The sequence below is a fragment of the Arachis hypogaea genome, chromosome 9 (genome assembly GCF_003086295.3).
Source record: "Arachis hypogaea cultivar Tifrunner chromosome 9, arahy.Tifrunner.gnm2.J5K5, whole genome shotgun sequence".
In the NCBI taxonomy this organism is placed as follows: Eukaryota; Viridiplantae; Streptophyta; class Magnoliopsida; order Fabales; family Fabaceae; genus Arachis; species Arachis hypogaea.
This window is the reverse complement of record NC_092044.1, coordinates 19,902,089-19,926,321: the sequence shown is the minus strand read 5'-3', so window position 1 is coordinate 19,926,321 and position 24,233 is coordinate 19,902,089. Positions and strand designations below refer to the sequence as shown.

The following is a 24,233-nucleotide window of genomic DNA, read 5'->3' as shown; positions in this document are numbered from 1 at the left end:
TTAGTTTTTCTATAAATTACTTATCTTCATATTCAGTGATGTGCATATTTTCCTTAGATGGAAAGGGTACTTTGTACTGTTCAATTTGTCTGTTTGTTCTATAACTTGAAAGCTTATGGTTACTTCTTAATGACGGTATTTCTGTTTATTTGGTTGTTTGACTTGTATTAGTTTCAGATTAGTTTTCCTTTTGCTAATATATATGTCTGCCACTAACCTCTCTTTTTAATTTAGATCTACAATTGCAGTTGTCCTGAGGTGAGCAGAAAGTATCAGTTTTCAGCATATTCAGAAAGGTTTTGTTATTGGAGGAACTCAAGTGAAGTTTGGAAGTTTAGAAGATCAGGGGTATAATTGTACTCAATCTACCTGTTACATAGAGCTCGTGAACTGTGTGAAGAATATTTTCATTCTTTTTCATTTAGTTTAGAAATGCAACTCATGATTAAGTTTTATTAGTTGCTTTAAGTTTCATGTTTTAGGCCTCTTATATATATGCTTTTGATGATGGTTTTGCAATTAAAATTTTATGGATTGGTACAATCTTTAGATTCACTTCGATGTATCAACTGTATATACATGCTTTAAGTTCACTTTAGCCCTTTATGGGGAAAAGTGTAGCAGCATATTTCTGCTTGTCATTTGCTGTTTTTTATTTTATTTTTTGGTGTTGGAAAATCTTGTAAGATATGTGGCTTGTTTCATAACCATGACGAATATTCTTGCCCAATGATTTATATAGCACTAAATGGTTTTTTCTTTTCTTGTAGTGTATGGGTTGTAATAAATGAAGCTCAAGCTCAGAGTTGCTCTTGCTATCGTCTTCGTCTTGCTCTCGATTCAGCACTCATTTTCTAGTTGGCTTCACAATTTAACTAAAATAATTGTCTCTTCCATCTTTTACATGTTTAACATCTATTATTCGTAAATCCAAAATAATTCTCCTTCTTACTATCTTATTGCTTGCCTTTTTTTTTTAATTTTGGCAGATGAGCCTTCTGACACCTATGGCCTAAACAAGTGGAAATGTACATGTGCTTTCCAAGGGAACCAGAGCTACTCTATTGCAAATTGTTCTAAGTCATATGATTGCCGTTCGGGTATGGTGGTGGTTTTTAAATTGAGCCATCTTAATGCCAATCCCGATTAGCGTATATGATTTATTTATTTATTACTGTTGTAGAAGTGTTTGATTTGCCTTTGTCCTGAAATTTAAATTCTCTTGTTTTGCTGTTGCCCGTGAGATGAACTGAATGAAAATCTTGGTGCAGGTTTAGCATTTTCTACCACGAAAGAGAAATTAGCTGAAGCCTTTTTAGAAATTAGCTGAAGTCGTGGAATAACTAAGAAAACAAGGTTAATGTATTTGATGGTAGGTTGGTGGATTAACCACTGGAGAAGGGGAAAAAAGATGGAGTGTAGGGTATTAGTTACTTATATACTTCGTAATATTGTTGTTTGGTGAATAGACCGGGCTATCATGATCCATAGCATCATGATTGGAGAAGAAATAGAGGTTCATGAGGTTATAGTCCAAGAACTCTATAAGGTGGCGGACAAGTCCTCTACCTTGGCAAGGTTAGCCTTTCCTCACCTCATTTGTCACCTCTGTTATTTAGTTGGAGTTGACATAGAGGGAGACATCCCTATTGATGAGGACAAGCCCATCACTAAGAAGAGGATGGAGCACACAAGAGACCCCACTCATCATGAGATCCCTGAGATACCTCAAGGGATGCACTTTCCTCCACAAAACTATTGGGAGCAACTAAACACCTCCCTAGGAGAATTGAGTTCCAACATGGGACAACTAAGGATGGAGCATCAAGAACACTCCATCATCCTCCATGAAATTAGAGAAGATCAAAGAATCATGAGAGAGGAGCAACAAAGACAAGGAAAAGACATTGAGGAGCTCAAGCACTCCATAGGATCTTCAAGAGGAAGAAAAAGCCGCCATCACTAAGGTGGACCCGTTCCTTGATTTCCTTGTTCTTTATTCTTCTGTTTTTCGAATTTTTTGTGTTTATGTTTATCCATGTTTGTGTCTTGTGATCATTAGTGTCTTAGTGTCTATGCCTTAAAGTTATGAATGTCCTATGAATCCATCACCTTTCTTGAATAAAAATGTGCTTAATTGAAAAAGGAAAAGAATTGCATGAATTTTGAATTTTATAACAGTTTAATTATTTTGATGTGGTGGCAATATTTTTGTTTTCTGAATGTATGCTTAAACAGTGCATGTGTATCTTGAATTTGTGGTTCATGAATGTTGGCTCTTGAAAGAATGATGAAAAAGGAGACATGTTACTGAGGATCTGAAAAATCATTAAAATGATTCTTGAAGCAAGAAAAAGCAATGAATATTCAAAAAAAAAAACGAAAAAAAAAGAAGAAGAAAGAAAAAGAAAAAAAAATAAAGTTGTGATCCAAGGCAAAAAGAGTGTGCTTAAGAACCCTGGACACCTCTAATTGGGGACTCTAGCAAAGCTGAGTCACAATCTGAAAGGGTTCACCCAATTATGTGTCTGTGGCATGTATGTATCCGGTGGTAATACTGGAAGAACAGAGTGCTTTGGGCCACGGCCAAGACTCAATAAGTAGCTATGTTCAAGAATCATCATATTCTACTAGGAGAATCAATAACACTATCTGGATTCTAAGTTCCTAAAGAAGCCAATCATTCTGAATTTCAAAGGATAGAGTGAGATGCCAAAACTGTTCAGAAGCAAAAAGCTAAAAGCCCCGCTCATCTAATTAATACTGATCTTCATAGATGTTTTTGGAATTCATTGCATATTCTCTTCTTTTTATCTTGTTTGATTTCCAGTTGCTTGAGGACAAGCAACAATTTAAGTTTGGTGTTGTGATGAGCGGATAATTTGTACACTTTTTGGCATTGTTTTTAGTATATTTTTGGTATGATCTAGTTAGTTTTTAGTATATTTTTATTAGTTTTTAGTTAAAATTCACTTTTCTGGACTTTACTATGAGTTTGTATGTTTTTCTGTGATTTCAGGTATTTTCTGGCTGAAATTGAGGGACTTGAGCAAAAATCTGATTCAGAGACTAAAAAGGACTACAGATGTTGTTGGATTCTAACCTCCCTGCACTCGAAGCGAATTTTCTGGAGTTACAGAAGCCCAATTGGCGCGCTCTCAACGGCGTTGGAAAGTAGACATCCTGGGCTTTCCAGCAATATATGATAGTCTATACTTTGCCCAAAATTTGATGGCCCAAACCGGCGTTCAAAGTCACCCTCAGGAATTCCAGCGTTAAACGCCGGAACTGGCACCAAAATGGGAGTTAAACGCCCAAACTGGCACTAAAGCTGGCGTTTAACTCCAAGAAGAGTCTCTACACGAAAATGCTTCATTGCTCAGCCCAAGCACACACCAAGTGGGCCCGGAAGTGGATTTTTATGTCATTTACTCATCTCTGTAAACCCTAGGCTACTAGTTTTCTATAAGTAGGACCTTTTACTATTGTATTTTCATCTTTGGACATCTAGTTCTTAGATCAGATCTTGGTTCTTCTGGTTCCCTCTCTGGGGCCGAAACCAATGATCACTCTTGTTCTTATGTATTTTCAACGGTGGAGTTTCTACACACCATAGATTAAGGTGTGGAGCTCTGCTGTACCTCGAGTATTAATGCAATTACTATTGTTCTTCTATTCAATTCCGCTTGTTCTTGTTCTAAGATATCACTTGTTCTTCAACTTGATGAATGTGATGATCCGTGACACTCATCATCATTCTCACCTATGAACGTGTGACTGACAACCACCTCCGTTCTACCTTCGATTGGGTGAATATCTCTTGGATTCCTGATTGCACGATGCATGGTTGATCGCCTGACAACCGAGTGCTCGCCTGACAACCGAGCCAACCATTCCGTGAGATCAGAGTCTTCGTGGTATAGGCTAGAACTGATGGCGGCATTCAAGAGAATCCGGAAGGTCTAAACCTTGTCTGTGGTATTCTGAGTAGGATTCAATGATTGAATGACTGTGACGTGCTTCAAACTCCTAGCAGGCGGGGCGTTAGTGACAGACGCAAAAGAATCGCTGGATTCTATTCCGGCCTGACCGAGAACCGACAGATGATTAGCCATGCTGTGACAGAGCATAGGAACATTTTCACTGAGAGGATGGGAGGTAGCCACTGACAACGGTGAAACCCTACATAAGCTTGCCATGGAAAGGAGTAAGAAGGATTGGATGAAGACAGTAGGAAAGCAGAGAGACGGAAGGGAAGGCATCTTCATGCGCTTATCTGAAGTTCCTACCAATGAATTACATAAGTATCTCTATCTTTATCTTTTATGTTTTTATGCGTTCATCACCATATCCCCTTGAGTTTGCCTGACTAAGATTTACAAGATGACCATAGCTTGCTTCATACTAACAATCTCTGTGGGATCGACCCTTACTCGCGTAAGGTTTATTACTTGGACGACCCAGTGCACTTGCTGGTTAGTTGTGCGAAGTTGTGTAATGCCATGGTATTGAACACCAAGTTTTTGGGGTTCATGACCGGGGATTATGAGAGTTGTGAAAAGTATTGTTCACAATTTCGCGCTACCAAGTTTTTGGCGCCGTTGCCGGGGATTGTTCAGTTTGGACAACTAACGGTTCATCTTGTTGCTTAGATTAGGTATTTATTTTTTTCGAAATTCTTGAAGAAGAATTCTAGAGTTTCATGATGATTTGTTGAAGTCTGGCTGGCTGAGAAGCCATGTCTAATCTCATTGGACCGAGGTTTCAACTTACCATCACAAAAGCTTGTTGATTTTTATCAATCTTGCTTTTGGAGCAGTGATCTGCTAAGGCTTGGCTGGCCATTGGCCATGTCTAGTGTTTTGGACCGAAGCTTTCTTTGAAAGCTTGGCTGGCTGTGAAGCCATGTCTAATTCCTGGACCGGAGTCTTAGACTAGCATTGCACTGATTCCTGGAATTCTCATTAAGAATTTTGATATCTTTCTCCACTTAATTTTCGAAAAAGCACAAAAAAATCAGAAAAATCATAAAATCCAAAAATTTCTTGTTTGAGTCTAGTGTCTCATCTTAAGTTTGGTGTCAATTGCATGTTTCTGTTTTTCTTGCATTCATGTGTTCTTAAGGATCTTCAAATAATTCTTGATGATTTCTTACTCTGATCTTTGAATTCAATTGACTTGAGAGTTTTATGTGTCTCATATGCATTCTCATTTTGTTAGTGTCAGTGGTATACAAACTGCTAAGTTTGGTGTCTTGCATGCATTGTTATTTGATTCTTGTTGCATTTTGATTTGTTCTTATTATTAAAAATCCAAAAATAATTTTAATTTGTGTCTTTTCAAGTCAATAATACAGAGAATTGAAGATTCAGAACATACAGCAGAGGAATTGCACAGAAAAAGCTGGGCGTTCAAAACGCCCAGTGAAGAAGGACAGACTGGCGTTTAAACGCCAGCCAGGGAACCTGGTTGGGCGTTTAACGCCCAAAAAGGTAGTGTTTTGGGCGTTAAACGCCAGAATGTGCACCATTATGGGCGTTTAACGCCAGGATGGCACAAGGGGGAAGATTTTGTTTTCAAAATCAGATTTTTTTCAAGTTTTCAAAGTTTTTCAAAATCAAATCTTTTTCAAATCATATCTTTTCAATCATGTGTTTTCAAAATCAATTTCTTTCCATTTTCAAAGATACTTACTATCAATTAATGATTTGATTCAATATTTCAAGTATGTTGCCTTTTCTGTTGAGAAAGGTTTAATGTTTGAATCATATCTTTTCTTGTTAGTCAAGTCATTGATTTTCAAAATCAAATCTTTTTTTTAAATGTTTTTCAAATCATATCTTCTCAATCACATCTTTTTAAAACTAATCATATTTTCTTAACCACATCTTTTTCAAAATAGTTTTCAATCAAATCTTTTTGATTTCTAATTTTAAAATCTTTTTCAAAAATCACTTGATTTCTTTTCCACTTTCATTTTCGAAAATCAAGTAGTGTTTTCAAAATGTTTTCAAAATATTTTACTTAATTTTCGAAAATTACTTCCCTTCTTCTCATATCCTTCTACTTATGGACTAACACTATACCTTAATGCAAAATTTGAACTCCATCCTCTTTGATAAGTTCGAATTTTCTACTTCTGTCTTCTACTTTTCTTTTCCTCTGACACCTAAAGGAATCTCTATACTGTGACATAGAGGATTCCACATTTTCTTGTTCTCTTCTCTTTCTTATGAGCAGGAGCAAAGACAAAAACATTCTTGTTGAGGCTGACCCTGAACCTGAAAGGACCTTGAAAAGAAAGCTAAGAGAAGCCAAAGCACAACTCTCTTTAAAGGACCTGACCGAATTCTTCAAAGAAGAAGAACATATGGCAGCCGAAAACAACAATGCCAACAATGTAAGGAAGGTGCTGGGTGACTTTACTGCACCTACTCCCGACTTCTATGGGAGAAGCATCTCTATCCCTGCCATTGGAGCAAACAACTTTGAGCTTAAGCCTCAATTAGTTTCTCTAATGCAATAGAATTGCAAGTTCCATGGACTTCCATTGGAAGATCCTCATCAGTTTTTAGCTGAATTCTTGCAAATCTGTGACACTGTCAAGACTAATGGGGTTGACCCTGAGGTCTACAGACTTATGCTATTCCCTTTTGCTGTAAGAGACAGAGTTAGAACATGGTTGGACTCTCAACCTAAAGAAAGCCTGGACTCTTGGGAAAAGCTAGTCAGTGCCTTCTTGGCAAAGTTCTTTCCACCTCAAAAATTGAGTAAGCTTAGAGTGGAGGTCCAAACCTTCAGACAGAAGGAAGGAGAATCCCTCTATGAAGCTTGGGAAAGATACAAACAATTAATCAGAAAGTGTCCTTCTGATATGCTTTCTGAATGGAGCATCATAGGTATTTTCTATGATGGTCTCTCTGAACTATCCAAGATGTCTTTGGATAGCTCTGCTGGAGGATCTCTTCATTTGAAGAAGACGCCTACAGAAGCTCAAGAGCTGATTGAAATGGTTGCAAATAACCAATTCATGTACACTTCTGAAAGAAATCCTGTAAACAATGGGACTAGTCAGAAGAAAGGAGTTCTTGAGATTGACACTTTGAATGCCATATTGGCTCAGAACAAAATATTGACTCAACAAGTCAATATGATTTCTCAAAGTCTGTCTGGAATGCAAAATGCACCAAGCAGTACTAAGGAGGCTTCATCTGAGGAAGAAGCTTATGATCCTGAGAACCCTTCAATGGGAGAGGTGAATTACATGGGAGAACCCTATGGAAACACCTATAATCCTTCATGGAGAAATCATCCAAATTTTTCATGGAAGGATCAACAGAGACCCCAACAAGGTTTCAACAATAACAATGGTGGAAGAAACAGGTTTACCAATAGCAAGCCTTTCCCATCATCTTCTCAGCAACAGACAGAGAGTTCTAAGCAGAATACCTCTGACTTAGCAACCATGGTCTCTGATCTGATCAAAACCACTCAAAGTTTCATGACTGAAACAAGGTCCTCCATTAGAAACTTGGAGGCACAAGTGGGTCAGCTGAGCAAGAAAATTACTGAACTCCCTCCTAGTACTCTTCCAAGCAATACAAAAGAAAATCCAAAAGGAGAGTGCAAGGCCATCAACATGGCCGAATTTTGGGAGGAAGGAGAGGCAGTGAACGCCACTGAGGAAGACCTCAATGGACGTCCACTGGCCTCCAATGAGTTCCACAATAAGGAACCATGGGAATCTGAGGCTCAAAATGAGATCATAGAGATTCCATTGGACTTACTTCTGCCATTCATGAGCTCTGATGAGTATTCTTCCTCTGAAGAGGATGAATATGTCACTGAAGAGCAAGTTGCTAAATACCTTGGAGCAATCATGAAGCTAAATGACAAGTTATTTGGAAATGAGACCTGGGAGGATGAACCCCCTTTGCTCACCAAAGAACTGGATGACTTGTCTAGGCAGACACTGCCTCAAAAGAGACAGGATCCTGGGAAGTTTTCAATACCTTGTACCATAGGCACCATGACCTTCAAGAAGGCCTTGTGTGACTTAGGGTCAGGTGTAAACCTCATGCCTCTCTCTGTAATGGAGAAGTTAGGGATCTCTGAGGTACAAGCTGTAAAAATCTCACTAGAGATGGCAGACAACTCAAGAAAACAAGCCCATGGACTTGTAGAGGATGTTCTGGTTAAGATTGAAGACCATTACATCCCTACTGATTTCATAGTCCTAGAGACTGGGAAATGTATGGATGAATCCATCATCCTTGGCAGACCCTTCCTAGCCACAGCAAAGGCTGTGATTGATGTTGATAGAAGAGAGTTGATCATTCAAGTGAATGAAGAATCCTTGGTGTTTAAGGCCCAAGGATATCCCTTTGTCACCATGGAGAGGAAGCATGAAGAGCTTCTCTCAAAACAGAGCCAAACAGAGCCCCCACAGTCAAACTCTAAGTTTGGTGTTGGAAGGCCACAACCAAAATCTAAGTTTGGTGTTGAACCCCCACATTCAAACTCTAAGTTTGGTGTTGGGAGGTTCCAACATAGCTCTGAGCATTTCTGAGGCTCCATGAGAGTCCTCTGTCAAGCTAATGACATTAAAGAAGCGCTTGTTGGGAGGCAACCCAATGTTTTATAATTAACTATTTTCTTTTGTTATTTTATCTTATTTTTAGGTTGATGATCATGAGAAGTCACAAAATCAATGAAAAAAGCAAAAACAGAATGAAAAACAGGAAGAAAAATAGCACACCCTGGAGGACGCACCTACTGGCGTTTAAACGCCAGTGAGGTTAGCAGATGGGCGTTTAACGCCCAGTCTGGCACCATTCTGGGCGTTTAACGCCAGAAAGGGGCACCAGACTGGCGTTAAACGCCAGAAAAGGGCAAGAAGCTGGCGTTTAACGCCAGAATTGGCACAAAACGAGATTTTGCTTGCCATTTGGTGCAGGGATGACTTTTCCTTGACACCTCAGGATCTGTGGACCCCACAGGACCCCCACCTACCCCACCACTCTCTCTCTTCTTCACCCATTCACCAATCACCTCAACACCTCTTCCCCAAAAACCCCTCACCTATCAAATCCCTTCTTTCTCTTCACCACTCACATCCATCCTTCATAAAACCCCACCTACCTCACCATTCAAATTCAAACCACTTTCCCACCCAAACCCACCCTCAAATGGCCGAACCCTACCCTTCCCCTCTCCTATATAAACCCTCCTTCACTCCTTCATTTTCACACAACTTAAACACCAATTCTCCCCCCTTTGGCCAAACACAGAGCCATTCCCTTTCTCCTCATTTCTTCTTCTTCTACTCTCTTCTTTCTTCTTTTGCTCGAGGACGAGCAAACATTTTAAGTTTGGTGTGGTAAAAGCATTGCTTTTTGTTTTTCCATAACCATTTATGGCATCTAAGGCCGGAGAAACCTCTAGAAAGAGGAAAGGGAAGGCAAAAGCTTCCACCTCCGAGTCATGGGAGATGGAAAGATTCATCTCAAGGGTGCATCAAGACCATTTCTATGAAGTTGTGGCCTTGAACAAATGTGTAATTAATTTTAATTGTAAGCACTATGTGCAGGATTCATTTGGTATTTTCTAGGACAATGACAGTTTGGCAGGTCTATTAGCTCTTGAACTTAAAGCCGACCTCCTCGTTTTATTGAGTGATGTTGAGGGCCTTTATAGTGGTCCTCCAAGTGATCTGAAATCGAAGCTAATTCACACATATGTGAAAGAGAAACATCAAGGAGAAATTACTTTTGGAGATAAGTCAAGATTGGGCAAGGGTGGCATGACTGTTAAAGTTAATGTTGTCGTTTGTGCTGCTTATGCTGGCACCCCGGTGATCATAACTAGGTGTGCAGAATTTGAAGCTGTCTTTCGTTGATATATTCCATTGAAAAGAACTTTTCTATGGAGAACTTGTTATAGTCATTTGATTTTTGGGTTGACCTTTGATAGAAGCACAATTTCGACAAACTAAGTTGTGGTCCTGAGTTAGAAAAAAAATAGAATTGAATTAGATAGATTACTTTAAGAAGCTATTTGCAACATATTATCCTTGATTGTCCTCCCCCTCTTCTTTTAACACAGCATTTAAACCAGTCTATGGATATGAGGTGACCTGCAAATACACTTTTTCACTTTGAAATAAACATAATGATCATTTATGTAAAGCTATCTATAGTAGCTCATAGTGCATGTAATGCTACAGGGAAAAAAATGATGCGTATTTCCACTTTTGTCAAAATCCCTTCCCTTTTATTTGAAGGAGGGTCTCTTATCCTCCTTATTCTTTGTATTAATCCTCATGCATTAATTATTTTATCCTTTTTGTTAAAGAAACTGAAATGGTAAGTGATAAGTAAAATAATAATTGGCTCTATGATATTGAACTGATTTAGCAATTTTTCTTTTTTCATGTGGTTAAACTATACAATTTTGTAACTCATGTTCTCTGATCTTGATTCTTGATCTAAGAAAAAGAATATCACTCCCTTTACAAAGAAAATGTTATCAGACCATACATTTTACTGTTAAACAATCAGCATTAGTTTTTACTATTTATACATTCTTTGTTCAGCTAGCTGATAAACTCATCTTGGAGAAAATATCATGTCCATTGGGAGTACTCTTGGTTATATTTGAGTCTCAACCTGATGCCCTTGTTCAGGTAAATTTAAGATTTCCATTCTCTTACATTCTTCTTTGGTCTTCAATTAAACTTCTGAGAATGACAAAGACATGAACACAAATAAAAGTTGTAAATCTAATATTTGTTTTGCTACATTACCAAGCTTCAATAAATCCTTTTAGTTTATAACATATCTGATAAGTGATTTCCTCCGTACAGGTATTCAACACTTACCCTTTTAATGTGTCTTGTGTTTTAGGCAAAAAATGCTTTAATTATGTTGATTTCTGTTGCACACTTATATATATATATATATATATATATATATATATATATACATTTCAACTGGTCATGCTGGTATTATGAATATTTATCGTCTAAATATGTAACTGATATGAATGACTCTCCTGATTTGTTTGGCCTAAATATACTCAATTACAAGAACATTAGTTTTCCTTGATGTACAACAAAACTTGAGCTCTCTAATTCTTGCTACTAGCCCCATCATTTTAGTTTGTCATTCCAGTTGCTAAACATGTTAGGATCTTCTATTGGTTATCTCTTACAGTGACTAGACATTGTTTTGCTGACATTGTAGGTTGCAGCACAAGCATTGCATGCACCAGAAGTTATCAGTGACATTCTGAATGGAAACTTGGACCATGAGAGGACTGAGTTCTCTTTACCACCTTTGATGACTCTGGTAAGCAATTTAAATCTCTTATACCCCCACATTTTCCTTTTACTTTAGGTTGAATGACTTTCTTATCAGAAGAATATGAAGTCTATTGATTAATATTCTGACTATATATCGTTTTTTAGTTACTAAGAGAACCAGGAACTGGTGGTTCATCTACGCCATCAATGGTTGGTGCTGTAAAAAAATGGCAAAAGTCTGACCCTCAGAAATCCCTGGACACATGGAGAAAATTGTCAGAGGCGAATTCGCAGTTAGAAATTCAACTGAACTTTTTGAGTAAATTAGCAAAGGAACAATGTGATGCATATAAATCTGTGATTAATAGCTGCAACAAGCTCAGATCAGAAAAGGTATTTCTTTCAAATCATTTGTGGTTGTTTAATTAATGGAAGTAACATCAAAATTAGAATTTTTACTCCTGTGGATGTAGAGTAAACTGATTGATAATACTCACTGTTAAATAACTAGAACATTTTGGCCTTATGGTATGCCTTGCATTAGATTAAATTTCTACATTCCTGTTTATTAGTTATTTTAATGAGATAGGACATCTTTACTATTAGACTTATACAATTAAGTTGACTTTTGATGGGTTTGAAAGAGATTATATATCCAACTTTACTGTTTGCCTGATTTTCAGTTTCAAGTGGTGTGACTGAATTTCTAATGCACATATGTGATATCATGTTCTTGAGACTACACTTCAGGCTCTCATGTTCTTGCTTTTCTTCTTGTGCTGATGTTGAAAATCCAATTCTCGCAGTGGATAGAGCAAGCTTCTGAACCCAACAAGGAAGCAGTTATTAAAGCATTGCTAGGTGCAAAAGAAGCTATGCTTGGGATTAGATATCATATGCGCCTAACGGGTGAGGCTGCAGGTGTTCCTGTAAGTTCCTTTCATTGATTTGGCACTTATTATTAGGCTTCTTCTATTTGAATGATGTTGATTACAAATTATATCTGCTGGTAGAATATCACTACTCTTTCCCTGCAATTCATGCAGATTGAACCATAATCACAAACAAAACTTTTAGATGCTACACTGAACTTGGAAGGAGTGTTGTTGGCTGGAGTTTCAGGAGCAGGAGGATTTGATGCTATCTTTGCTGTTACTTTGGGAGATTCAAGCAGCAATGTGACAAAAACATGGAGCTCACTCAATGTTCTTGCCCTTTTGGTTAAAGAAGATCCTTGTGGCGTTTCTTTAGAAAGTGCTGACCCTAGAACAAATGAAATCACTTCAGCTGTATCTTCAATTCATATTGAATAATTTATTGTAAATATTGTTTATTTTTAATACGATGAGTTTGTTTATTTTTTGAAATATTATAAATATTCGAATATAAATTAGATAAAAATTTGTATTAAATTTATATTTATTTTGTATGAAAACAAGTTTATTTTGTAATTAGAAAAAGTAAAAAAAATTCTATTTTACCTTACAGACGGATTTTCTATCTGTAATCATGATTTTCCAAAGTTTAAATTACAAACGAAAAATTTGTCGGAAAATTCGTCTGTAATTACAAACGAAAAATTCGTCTGAAAATCTGTCTGTAGTTACAGACGGAAAATCCGTCTGAAAAATTACCTGTAATTACAGACAGAAAATCCGTCTGAATATCTGCCTGTAATTACAGACGAAAAATCCGTCTGAAAATTTGTCTGTAATTACAGACGAATTAAGTTTGTCGCCTTCAAGAAATGGAGGGAGAATTTACAGAGAAAAAATCCGTCGGCAACTAGTAAAAATCCGTCGGTAGTTTTTCGACGGAAAAAATCCGTCGGTAAATAATTTTCGACGGAACTTTTACAGAGGGACAAAATCTGTCGGTAATTTCGTAGGTGACCAAAAATCCGTCTGTAATAAAGACTAAATCTGTCTGTAAATCTGTCTGTATTTATCCATTTTCTAGTTGTGAATTGGCTAAAAGAAGTTTATTATTTGGCCAAATAATAAACATTGAACTTTATTTTATTTTATATTTAATTATGCATCCACTAATCAGCCCGAAGAAAGGTTGGTATTTGACCAATTGATAAAAAAAAATATGTGGTAATAAATAGGTATAATTCTCATGTTTTAATGTGAACAATGAGTAAATCCAAAGATAGGCTTATTGTTTGACATAAAATTGTTGAGAATATTTAGTAAGTTGCACTAAATGAATTTATGTGTGCGTAGTTTATACGAGTACAGATCGACCCAAAGAAAATTCTGTACTTGACCAAAATATATGCGCATTTGTGATAATAAATATGTGATATTTATTTGGTTTCATGTAAACAATAAATTTGTCAAAAGATAAACTTATTGTTTGACATGTTTTACTATCAATGTTTGATTACTGTATTAAAATACCACTTAAAAATTAATATTTATTTTCAAAGACTAAATATTAATGTTGTGTTAGGTATTTGTGATGGACCCACCATTATATGATATGTAACTTGTGTGAATATATTATTTTGCTTTAAAATTGTATCTGTCAATGTTAGACTATTTTTTAAATATAATTTTTTTGGTAATTAAATTAAAATTTCTGTCATTGATGATTTATATTACTTCAGTGGGAGTAAGTATATTTTTACTATTTTTGAATGTCAATGGTATGCAGAATTGTAAATAACGTTATATAATCAACTCTAAGAGAGACAAGTATAGTCTCATTAGGTGCCTCAAGAAAGTTATAAAGTTCAAAAGTGCATAAGGTTTATTATGCTTCAGTAGTAGTTTGATAGATAATAAATTTGTACACTTACAGTTATTGTATACATTATTTATAAAATTCAAAAAATTAATAAATAATTAGTCAATAAATTAATTATTATTTAAAAAATAAAAACTTAAATTTTATGGTTTAATGAGATAGACTTATTTTTTTGGTTTACCCAAACGATATCCCCCAACCCGACATGTTAAGGACTAATTCGTCGCGGATCTGAGCTCCATTTAAGGGTTTGCCACTGGCCAATGGGTTGCTGCATGCACAAGGTGTGGTTCGAACTCCCGACATTTTCTTAAGCAGACGAGTGAGCTGACCACTCGACCAACCCAAGTTGGTTGAAATAGACTTAATTAGAATAAAAAATTTTACACTAATTTTAAAGAATTTGATCCAAAATTAGACTAAACGGACCAAATCGGACCCATATTGGGCCCAAACCAAACCCAACTCCACTTAATCATATGGGCTCCTCAATTGATGTTTCACGCTGCACAAAGAAACGGAAGGAGGAAGAAGAACTTCCAACTCTAACACCACAATCAATTCCACATAATTTCTCGCTTCGAACTCTGATCGTCGCATTGTTTGCGGCCACGCGTCCACAGTGACGAGCTCTATAAAACCCAGTACATTATGAGATAAGAAAACCACATTTTTATTTTCTATTTTCTCTTCTCCAATTTGAAAATTTTCTGATTTTGGGAGTTGAAATTTTTGGTTAATTGAATGTTTTAGGATCAAATTGACTTGAGGAATTAGTGGGTTTTTATTTAATTGAGGCACATACAAAGTAAGGATCATCAACCCTAGTCAATCCCTTGTTTATATGTGTTTGGATTTTGAAATTTTGTATATGGATGTGGCAAAGTGATTTAGGTAGAGCATATATGTAAATTGGAGCATAGTTGTAAATATTGGATGCTTGGTGGGCTTTGGGTGCTATCATCTTCGAGGTTGAGAATTCTTGGGACTAAGTTTTATGCTAATTGGTGGTGTCTTTAGGTTATACGAAAAAATCGGTCAAGGTATGATTTTGGTTTCTCGTATTTAATATATAATGTCTTGTGAAAACTTAGGTTAGACGACCTAGGATAAGTTGAATTATGACTTTTTGAGCTTGATTGATAGTTTTAGTTAACAATGTTTGTTGAGTTGATAAGGCATGATAGATTTAATGGTTTTATGATATGAATGTGGTTGAAGTGGTGAAACGATTGATGAATGATGATTTTTGATGGTGATAAATAAAAATATTTAATGTGGATATATGAATGTTAATAATTGTGTTGGTATGATCGAATATGTTGGAATGATATGTATTCAAAAATGAGGTATGATTGGTGGTGGTAGAGTGTGGAACTGTGTTTGGGTATGTTTTGGTACAGGGTATTGTTGTGTCAATATGATTATGAGTTATGTTTTTATGAAATTGGAGGTTTCAGGATTTTGTGAAAAATATGATTTTTGGTCGAATTTTGATGAGTCATAACTCGGCTTCCGGATCTCCAATCTTTTTGAAACTTATATCAAAATTAGGTCTGTCAAGTTTATGCCGTTCGAAGAACAGATGAAAATATTTTAAAATGAGAAAGTTATGCACATCGGAAGTTCGGTATGCAAAACTGAAATTCTGCAACATTTAACATTTTTACCCTTTCTGCAGAACTTGCGTACACGACCACCTGCACGTGACGCGACCAACCTTTTTGGGTTTGGCATCTTGCATACGCGAGTAAAGTGCATGCGTATGCGAGCAGTGACTTTAAGGGGTTGCGTACGCGACCACCTGCACGCAACACGACCAACCCTTTCGGATTTGGCATTTCGCATACGCGAGCAAGGCAAAACAAGCTCCCGCGTATGCGAGATCGTCCACGCGTACGCGACGCCCCTGTTTTTCAGCAAGGTAAATTTTTATATTTTAAAACCTAATTTTAAACCTCTAAACCTCTATTTTTACTCTTTTAGCCCCTAAATCATAGTTGTATGTTTAGTGATGAGGTGAAGTTAGAAAAGGAGGTACTTTAGTTGATAAGATGACGAAAGTAATGGTTGAGGCCATTAAGAAAATAAGGCAATATTGAGAATAATGAAATATGACTGATTGTTAAATCATTACGATTTATTGAGGAGGTGCGGTTGTGAGTATGCCAGAGATGCATATATGAGCTAATAAATGAATAAATGATGAAACATAATTATGATTGAATAAAGTTTAAGACATTCGTTGACCTTCTATACGTAAGATATGACCGGACACTTTAACTTTTTGGATTTTTTCATGGGCATGTATATATATATTATTGAGCTTGAGGTGTTGCTTTTCCCATGTCAGCTTGGGATCCTTCCCATGGATATTATTGAGCTTAGGGTGTTGTTTCTCCCATGTGAGCTTGAGATTCTTTGCATTGTTAAATTTTGAGCTTAGGAATGCATGTACAGAGGGAATATCCACAGTTATTTACTAGGACATGTCGGACTGGCTATGTAACTGACAGTTGATATCAACAGCCATAAGACAGGCATACATCATATGCATATATTTGTTTTATTTGATTGTGCATTAATTGGGCTTGCCTTTGTGAATTACCATATTTAATTGCCATATTTGCTATCTGCAGTACTTGTATTTTACCTGTGTTTGCCATTGTCTACTTGTTTGTTTGTATGGTTTCACTGGTATTGGAGGATTGGAGGAAAGACGGAAGATTTGAGGGTTTCAGTACGGTTTTGGTTAAGTTTAGAATCTTAGAGGACCACCTAATTTATGATTTCTGTTTTAGTTCTTTAAGTTTTATAGTCTGAGTGTCGGAGTTCTAGGATTGCCTCTGACTTTCTCGGGACCTTATATCTTATGTATGCGGCACATTTACCATGCTTAGAATCCCTGGTTCTCATTCCATACAAGTATATGTGGTTTTCAGATGCAGGTTAAGAGGCACCTCGCTAGGCATCGGGAGTTCTCTACAGTGAAATGGGCTTTTTGGAATTTTAATTTTTATTCTATTTTGTTATATCTATATGTATAGACTCTCCTTATGTATATATGTTTTACCTTTGCACCTCATAGAGGTCTATGGAGAACTAGGGTTACTTTTATGTATTTTTTGTTATGAATTTCTATATGTATGTATATATATATTCTCTGGCCAGCCTTAACTTCACAGGCTGAGTTAGGAGCTTGGCTATTTTGTACCCTTGACCTTCTATTCTCACTTTCTATATATGTATGTTTATGTACTTTAACTTTCTTCGTATGCAAGTAACCTTATTTTTCGAGCATTGCGCTTTTAATTTTGTGATTTCCCTTTTACTATCCAAGACTCCTTGTATATTACTTCTTTTCAACTACCATACGTTTATATATTTTATTTTACAGGTCGTAATACCACACCACCTCTATTTTACGACTAAAGCGTAAAGCTCTGTGTGTGGTAAGGTGTTACATTATTGGCATATTTGGCAGATATTTAAGTGAGTTAAGAATGAATCACTATTCACTAAATAGTAGATAAACAAATTTTATTATAGTAAAACATTACATATTCACACATATGAAGTCAGAAACTAAAGTTAAAAATCATTTAATATTCAGGTTCTGATTTTATTAATGTCTAGGTAATTTGATCCACTACAGGTATATTTATATATTCATTGGAAGAATTTTTTGAAAAGGTGTTGAGAAAACACTTATTATTCTTTCTACTAAAATACTTGAATATAGAACACCTTTAAAAGAGGTATCTATTTTCGTGACTACAAATACTTGTCACGAATTACGAAAATAAAATTGAAAGGCCACTTGAGTTATTTTATGATAATGTGTTAATAATTTAATATTTTAAATTTTTTGTTAAACAAAAAAAATTTAGAGTGTTTAAGAATTTTGTGAATAAGTTAGCACAAACTCCACAAATAAATGCATATTTGATTAGTAAAAAACAAACATCCGAAATCTTTTATGTGAAAACTATTTATATGGATATCATATATTTTATGATATTTTGTTTCAGTGAAAATGTGCATTTGGATGCTCATATAGTTTAGACAAATTTACGAAATAAAGTATTCAATTTTGTTTTCATTTTGATTTGTGATCTCATAAAGTTTATTAAAGTTAGACCAATTAAAAATAAGTATGCATGAGATTATTTTTGCATGTAAATTTTGAATTTTCTTATCCAAATTTGATCTATCGTTGAGTATATTAGTATGGTGATCATCGTGATTTTGTCGCGACACTAATATATTAAAATCTGTTATAATTTCATAACTAATATATAAGACGGATCAAATTGTTGAACTAATCAAGGAAATAGCATTTAGATGCACGCATAAAGTTTATAAGTGATTATCTCAAGAATAATGTATATGTATAGCCCAAATGAAAAAAATTTAGAAAATTATTATTTCTTAATCTATTTATGCAATGGGCAATACATATATTAATTATAATCGCAAATTAAGCTATTTCATATTATATGTCTTGTATAGTTGATCTCATTTATTATTATAAATGCTAATAGAATAATTCATTATTACTTTTAACTTAAAATTAAATGAAAATAAAATCAGAAATATTATTTTATTTGCCTTTAGGATTTAATGGGTGTCATATATTCAAATATAAATAGTAACTTTGGGGTTTTGACTTCTAACACATCCAGGGGTGGCAACGGGGCGGGTAGGGGTGGGCTTTTGCTCTACCCGATCCCGCCCGCCGTACAACAACCCGCATAGAACCCGCCCCACTTCTACTCGCGGGTAGTAAAACGTTGAACCCTAACCCGTCTTTGCGGGTATCCGCCCCGCTCCTATAATTATTAAAATCCAATAAATAAAATTAAATTTCAAAATTTATATAACTATCATCACATACATAACATAAATTAAAGTAAAAATTTAAATATGATATAATATTATAATCATTTACTAATTATTTTACATATATTATATATATTATATATTAAAATTATATATATTATATATATAGCGGGGCGGGTATTACATAAACCCGACCCTGCTCCGCCGAACCCGCCTCACTAAAAATTCGCTCCGGTACGGGGCGGGTAATTACTCGCCCCGAGCGGGTAGGGACAGAATAGATACCCGCGAGTTCGGGTGGTATTGCCATCTCTAAACACATCAAAATCGTTTTTGCAGTTTTTTTATTAGAAAAATTATGATTCAATTCTATCAAAAATACAAAAAATTTTAATTGAAAAAAATTAAATAATTAAATTTTTTTAGTTATGTTTACAAATTTAGATACATTTCTATTCTTAAATATTTTTTTAATAATTTAATATTGATGATTTCGGGATTAAAGAAGTAGTAGAATTTCCAACAATATTTACTAACAAGGTAGATATCAAGTGTATATAAAAAGAGGTATCTACACAACTTTTTAATGAAACAATCTATCCTAACCAATTGGGAAACAACCTCATTTCATAACAATCTATCTTAACCCATTGAGAAACAACCTCATTTCATAATAGACAAAATTTAAAAATACATAACACGGTTCTATGGTGTACAAATCTACAAACATTAGAACTAAAAGTACTCCTAATGTTTGATTAATATCGTCTTTATCTTTAACAAAATTTATCAATCTCTTATTCTATTTTTATTTTTTTATTTTATACAAATTAAAATTGGGAAAAATATTCAAAAGCGATATCAATCAATTTATTTAATTAAATAAAAGAAAAAGAAAAACATCATTTTTTATGGAGATATGAGCTAAACTAATAAAATAGTAATTAATAAAAAATGCGAATCACTCAGATAAAGACGTTTAAAATATTTTTTTAAAAGAATATTTTTTAGTAATTAAAATTCAATACATATAATGATTAAACTGTATTAATTTTGTCAAATTTAGATCAGACAAATTAATTTGGCCAAAAAATTAATAAATTACATTTTTAACCAATTTAAATTAATAATTTTTTTATAAAAAATAATTATAATATTCCTATTATAAAAAATGATTAAAATACTATTATTATTTTGAAAACCCTAAATCTTAACTTTTTTTTCTCCTCCCGAATACTTTGATTCAGTGTTAAAGAATTTTCTGTAGCTACCATATAGTATTCATCTATACTTGATGATAAAAAAAACATCCATATTCTTTTTGTATCACTATAGGTTAGGATTTAGGATTTTAAAAGTTTATATATATATATATATATATATATATATATATATATAATAAGAATATTTTAGTTATTTTCTATAATAAAATTATTATAGTTATTTTCTATAAAAAAATAATTTAGACCGGTTTAATGTTTAGTTTACCAATTTTTCAGTCAAATTAATTTATCTGATTTAATTTTGACAAAAAAAATACAATTTAATTAATTATATGTATTGAATTTTAATTACTAAAAAACATTTTAAAAAAATGTTTTTAATCGTCTTTATCCGATTAAAACATTACATAAAAGATGCATTATTGGCTAAAAAGATACATAGTTTTTCAGTTTTCATCCTTATAGACTCATGACTCATGACTCATGAATAGTTATGATTATAGAATTATAAAAGTAAACGGCAAAAATGTTTCATCGTATATATTATATGGACTACTCCATGCATGCATGTTGCGATTGATACAACATTAATTGATGTAGCTTTTATTAACACAAATCACAATAATATTTATTCAATAATGAAACACAATGAATTGATTAATACACCTACTTTAGAGCTGAGATATTATTGGTTGTTTGAAGTAGTGGCGGTTGTGTACAAAGATTGTTAGCCTTATTATTATTATTATTTCCAAGCATGGGATGAGTAGTAGTAGTAGTGAAAGGTGCATGAGACATTGGATTTGGCGGAATGACGGGTAAGAATTGGTTAGGGAAACCAAACATGCCAACTCCATTAGGTAGTGGTGGAATACTATTGAACTGAGCCATGTTGCAAGGGATGTTAATTCCAGGCCTCAAACCCATTAACTGTTGTTGTAATTGCTGGGTTGGAGAAGATGTAGGTAGCATCATTGGAGGCATGCATAGCCCGGTTCCCATTGTCATAATCTGCATCATCATCATCATCATCATAATTAGTAATAAGAGAAAGGAAAGCTTGTATTGGAAAGATAATAGTTTTTACTTTTTTTTTTATTAAAAAATATTATAGGATCAGCATATTTTAATATTTTTGTTCAGTAATTAATTTGTAATATTTAAAGGTATTGATTAAAAAAATGATATTAAACATTTGAACTACTAATAAACTAAAATTATTAGATCGTTGACTAAAAATGATAGTTAATATAAATTAAAATTATTGTCTTTTTAATTTTTTTTCTTTTCTATTTATTAATTTAAAATGGCCTAACCTACTTTACCTGTAAATGAAGTTTTAAGGCCTTAAGATATTCAATGGCATCATCAAGCAGTGAAGCCTTGTCTACCTATAAAACACATACAAGAAAAAATTAATTATAGGACTATTTATTTCACAAAATTTATAAAATGTAATATTACAAAATTAGAAAAAATTAAAATAAAGGAGTTTATATATATATGCATTATACCTTATTACAATTGGGTATGAGATCTTTCAGTACGCGCAGTTTCTTGTTGATCTTGTCTCTTCGCTGCTGTAATTCAATAAGAAAAAAAAATTGAGTTAGATGTTATGAAAATGAAATGAAGTGAGCACCCTTAAAAAGTAAACAACATTTTCAACTCTTTTGCTTTAATTTATTTCTCACCCTTTCATATAAATTATGAGTCTCAGCATTCCTGCTTCTTCTGACTCCATTATTGCCCTCCCGCCGAGCATTCTTAATATCCTTCGTAACATCTTCTATGTCTTCATCATTCTGCACCAATTCGTTAATCCATTTTCATGAGCACCATGCCAACTACCAAATAAGTATAAAGATATGTTTGTATTAAAAGTTATTTAAGCTTTTTCAAAACTAATAATCAATCTAAGTGATAGATAAAATAAAAAATAAGAAAAAAATATCACGTGTATAAAAAAATTAATTATAAATCAGTCACTATATATATTATTTAATTCTAACATATATTTTATATGAATAACTAATTTAGTGATATTTTTATATATGTTTTAATGTCATTAAAAAAGAATTTTTAAAATTAGAGAATTAGAGATAGAAAAAAATAGAATTCACTAAAAAAATTAACCAAAAAGTAAAAAGAAATATTTTAAGACATTTTAAGATTCACATATTTAATTCTCCTAATACAATTTCTAATTTCGATTTTAGTGTACATAATACGATAAAAAAAAACATGGGTGTGTGCGGTTACCTCGCTTAAGTAGGTGGAGTCATGGAGGTCTTGTTTCCGGCTATAAATGTGTGTATTGTTTGTTGACGCTCCAAGCGAACACACAGACGAATATTCTATCAAGGGTTCGTTACAGAAGCCGTTATCCACCACTTTCCTCTTATTATTATTACTAACAGATTTTAACTGCTTTTCAGGAAACGGTTCCTCTTTGTTGTTATCAGCCTCACGTGAAACAGAATTATTCTGACTAAGCATTGAAGGTCTTAAAAAAGCGGAGAAATTCATGAGCTTTCCTGCTGCAAAGTCTTGTTGGTTTAATAATGATGAGTCTGCTATTCTTGGTTTCTTGAAAGTAGTTGTTGCTGCTGACGATGATGAATTATACAAAGATGTGTATGAGAATTGTGATGCTGCTGCTGCCGCTTCGTGTTTATTATTATCTTTTTCTTTTGAGGGTGTCTTCTTCGTTGTTATGATACTACTACTTATACTTGACGATGATCCTTCTTTCACCACAATTTGCTCCAAAGAACAATCATTCGCGTAACTGAAAATTTAAAAAATAAATAAACAAGAGAGAGAGAAAGAGAGTGAAAAAAGAGAGGGAGAGTGGCTTCTTACATGGAGGTTGGGTTCATCCCAGCACGAAAGAGTTCAAGCTTCTTCTCAGCCATTAAAGAAAGAAAGAAAGATTGGAAATTGTTTCACATGTAAAATTAAGCTAGCTAGCGTTGCGTTTCGTATATATAGTCTTGATTTACTTTTGAGGAAGAAGGAGATTAATTAATAATTATAATAATAATAATAATAATAATAATAATAATAAATTAAGTTAGATGTTTCAGATTGTTAACTCGTATATTGAAAAATGCTATAGTAGTGGTGGCATGGAGAGAATATATATAGCTCCAAAGTATATAAATAGGTGAAAGAAGCATGGCATATGAGATGACTAGCTAGCTAGTCCAAATCGGAGGAAATTAATTAATTTAATTAATATTAGAACATGTGGTCCACATGTTAGATTGTCATATCTCAATTTAAGTTCCTAGTACTCATTTGTGTAAAATAAATAATAATTCAGGTATAGCGCCAAAGTCTATTATATCATATTTGTTTGCATAAATATTATCCACATCTGCCCCATTATGGGAGTTAGGTACCAACTGAGATAATGGGATGGACCAGTGTCTTGTCTAAAGAAAAAGAATCAAATCCATACAAAATTATATCTTTCCATACTCTTAATTATGAGATACTAGTTTTTTCAGGGTTTTTTTCTTTTCTTTTCGTACTTATACCTCAAGTTCTGATACCATGTATCTAGCTTCCTTCCAAATCAAATATGAGTTTATTTACGTAAAGAAATAAGGATAAGATCTAAAGATGGACATATAAGTATCGTTTTCAGATTATTAGTATTAGGATTAAATATTATTTTAGTTCTTATAATTTACTAAAATTATTCTCAACGTTAATGATATGATAATGTATAAAGAGACTGAGAGAATTAGATAAAAATATGAAAAAATAGAATTAAAATTCTTAAAATTAGAATTAAGATAGAAAAAATTTAGAATTTTTAATTATATTATGCATATTCATATTATTATATTTTATTCTTATTTATAGCATAATTCTCTAAATAAATTATAGGCTCAATACTATTTTAATATTATCCTCTCCTTTAAAATAATCTTGTTTTTAAGGTTGTGAAAATAATAATAAATGTGAATTATAATTAATAGAAAATAATTAATTTTAAAATAATATTTTTTATGTCACTGTTTAAAATTAAAAAAGTTTATTACCAAAATTTTATTGTTTAAAAAAAATTAGGTCCATAAAAAATTGTTTAATAATACTAT

At 33.7% G+C, this 24,233-nt stretch overlaps 2 protein-coding genes and 1 non-coding gene across 4 annotated transcripts; 1 reads left to right on the top strand and 2 right to left on the bottom strand.

The window, feature by feature from the left end:
- Positions 1–1,360: 1,360 nt before the first annotated feature.
- Positions 1,361–12,644, top strand: LOC112708986 (phosphomevalonate kinase, peroxisomal-like). Its single transcript, XM_072201992.1, has 6 exons — positions 1,361–1,372; positions 9,611–9,853; positions 10,595–10,684; positions 11,244–11,348; positions 11,468–11,695; positions 12,109–12,644. The coding sequence occupies exons 1-6, from the start codon at positions 1,361–1,363 to the stop codon at positions 12,247–12,249; spliced, it is 819 nt and encodes a 272-aa protein (XP_072058093.1). The 3' UTR covers positions 12,250–12,644.
- On the bottom strand, positions 6,773–6,880 carry LOC112713825 (small nucleolar RNA R71). Its single transcript, XR_003158785.1, has one exon. It is a non-coding gene; the product is annotated as a small nucleolar RNA R71 (small nucleolar RNA).
- An 8,053-nt stretch (positions 12,645–20,697) lies between the features above and the next one.
- LOC112710631 (uncharacterized) lies at positions 20,698–23,634 on the bottom strand. Of its 2 annotated transcripts, none has more exons than XM_025762940.2 (6): positions 22,987–23,634; positions 22,384–22,912; positions 21,816–21,926; positions 21,636–21,701; positions 21,447–21,512; positions 20,698–21,132 (listed from the first exon to the last, which is right to left on the bottom strand). In XM_025762940.2, the coding sequence occupies exons 1-6, from the start codon at positions 23,037–23,039 to the stop codon at positions 20,788–20,790; spliced, it is 1,170 nt and encodes a 389-aa protein (XP_025618725.1). In that variant the 5' UTR covers positions 23,040–23,634; the 3' UTR covers positions 20,698–20,787. The 2 variants fall into 2 exon arrangements, with proteins under 2 accessions (XP_025618725.1, XP_025618726.1); XM_025762941.3 differs by having other exon boundaries at positions 21,636–21,698; positions 22,987–23,380.
- Positions 23,635–24,233: the final 599 nt, after the last annotated feature.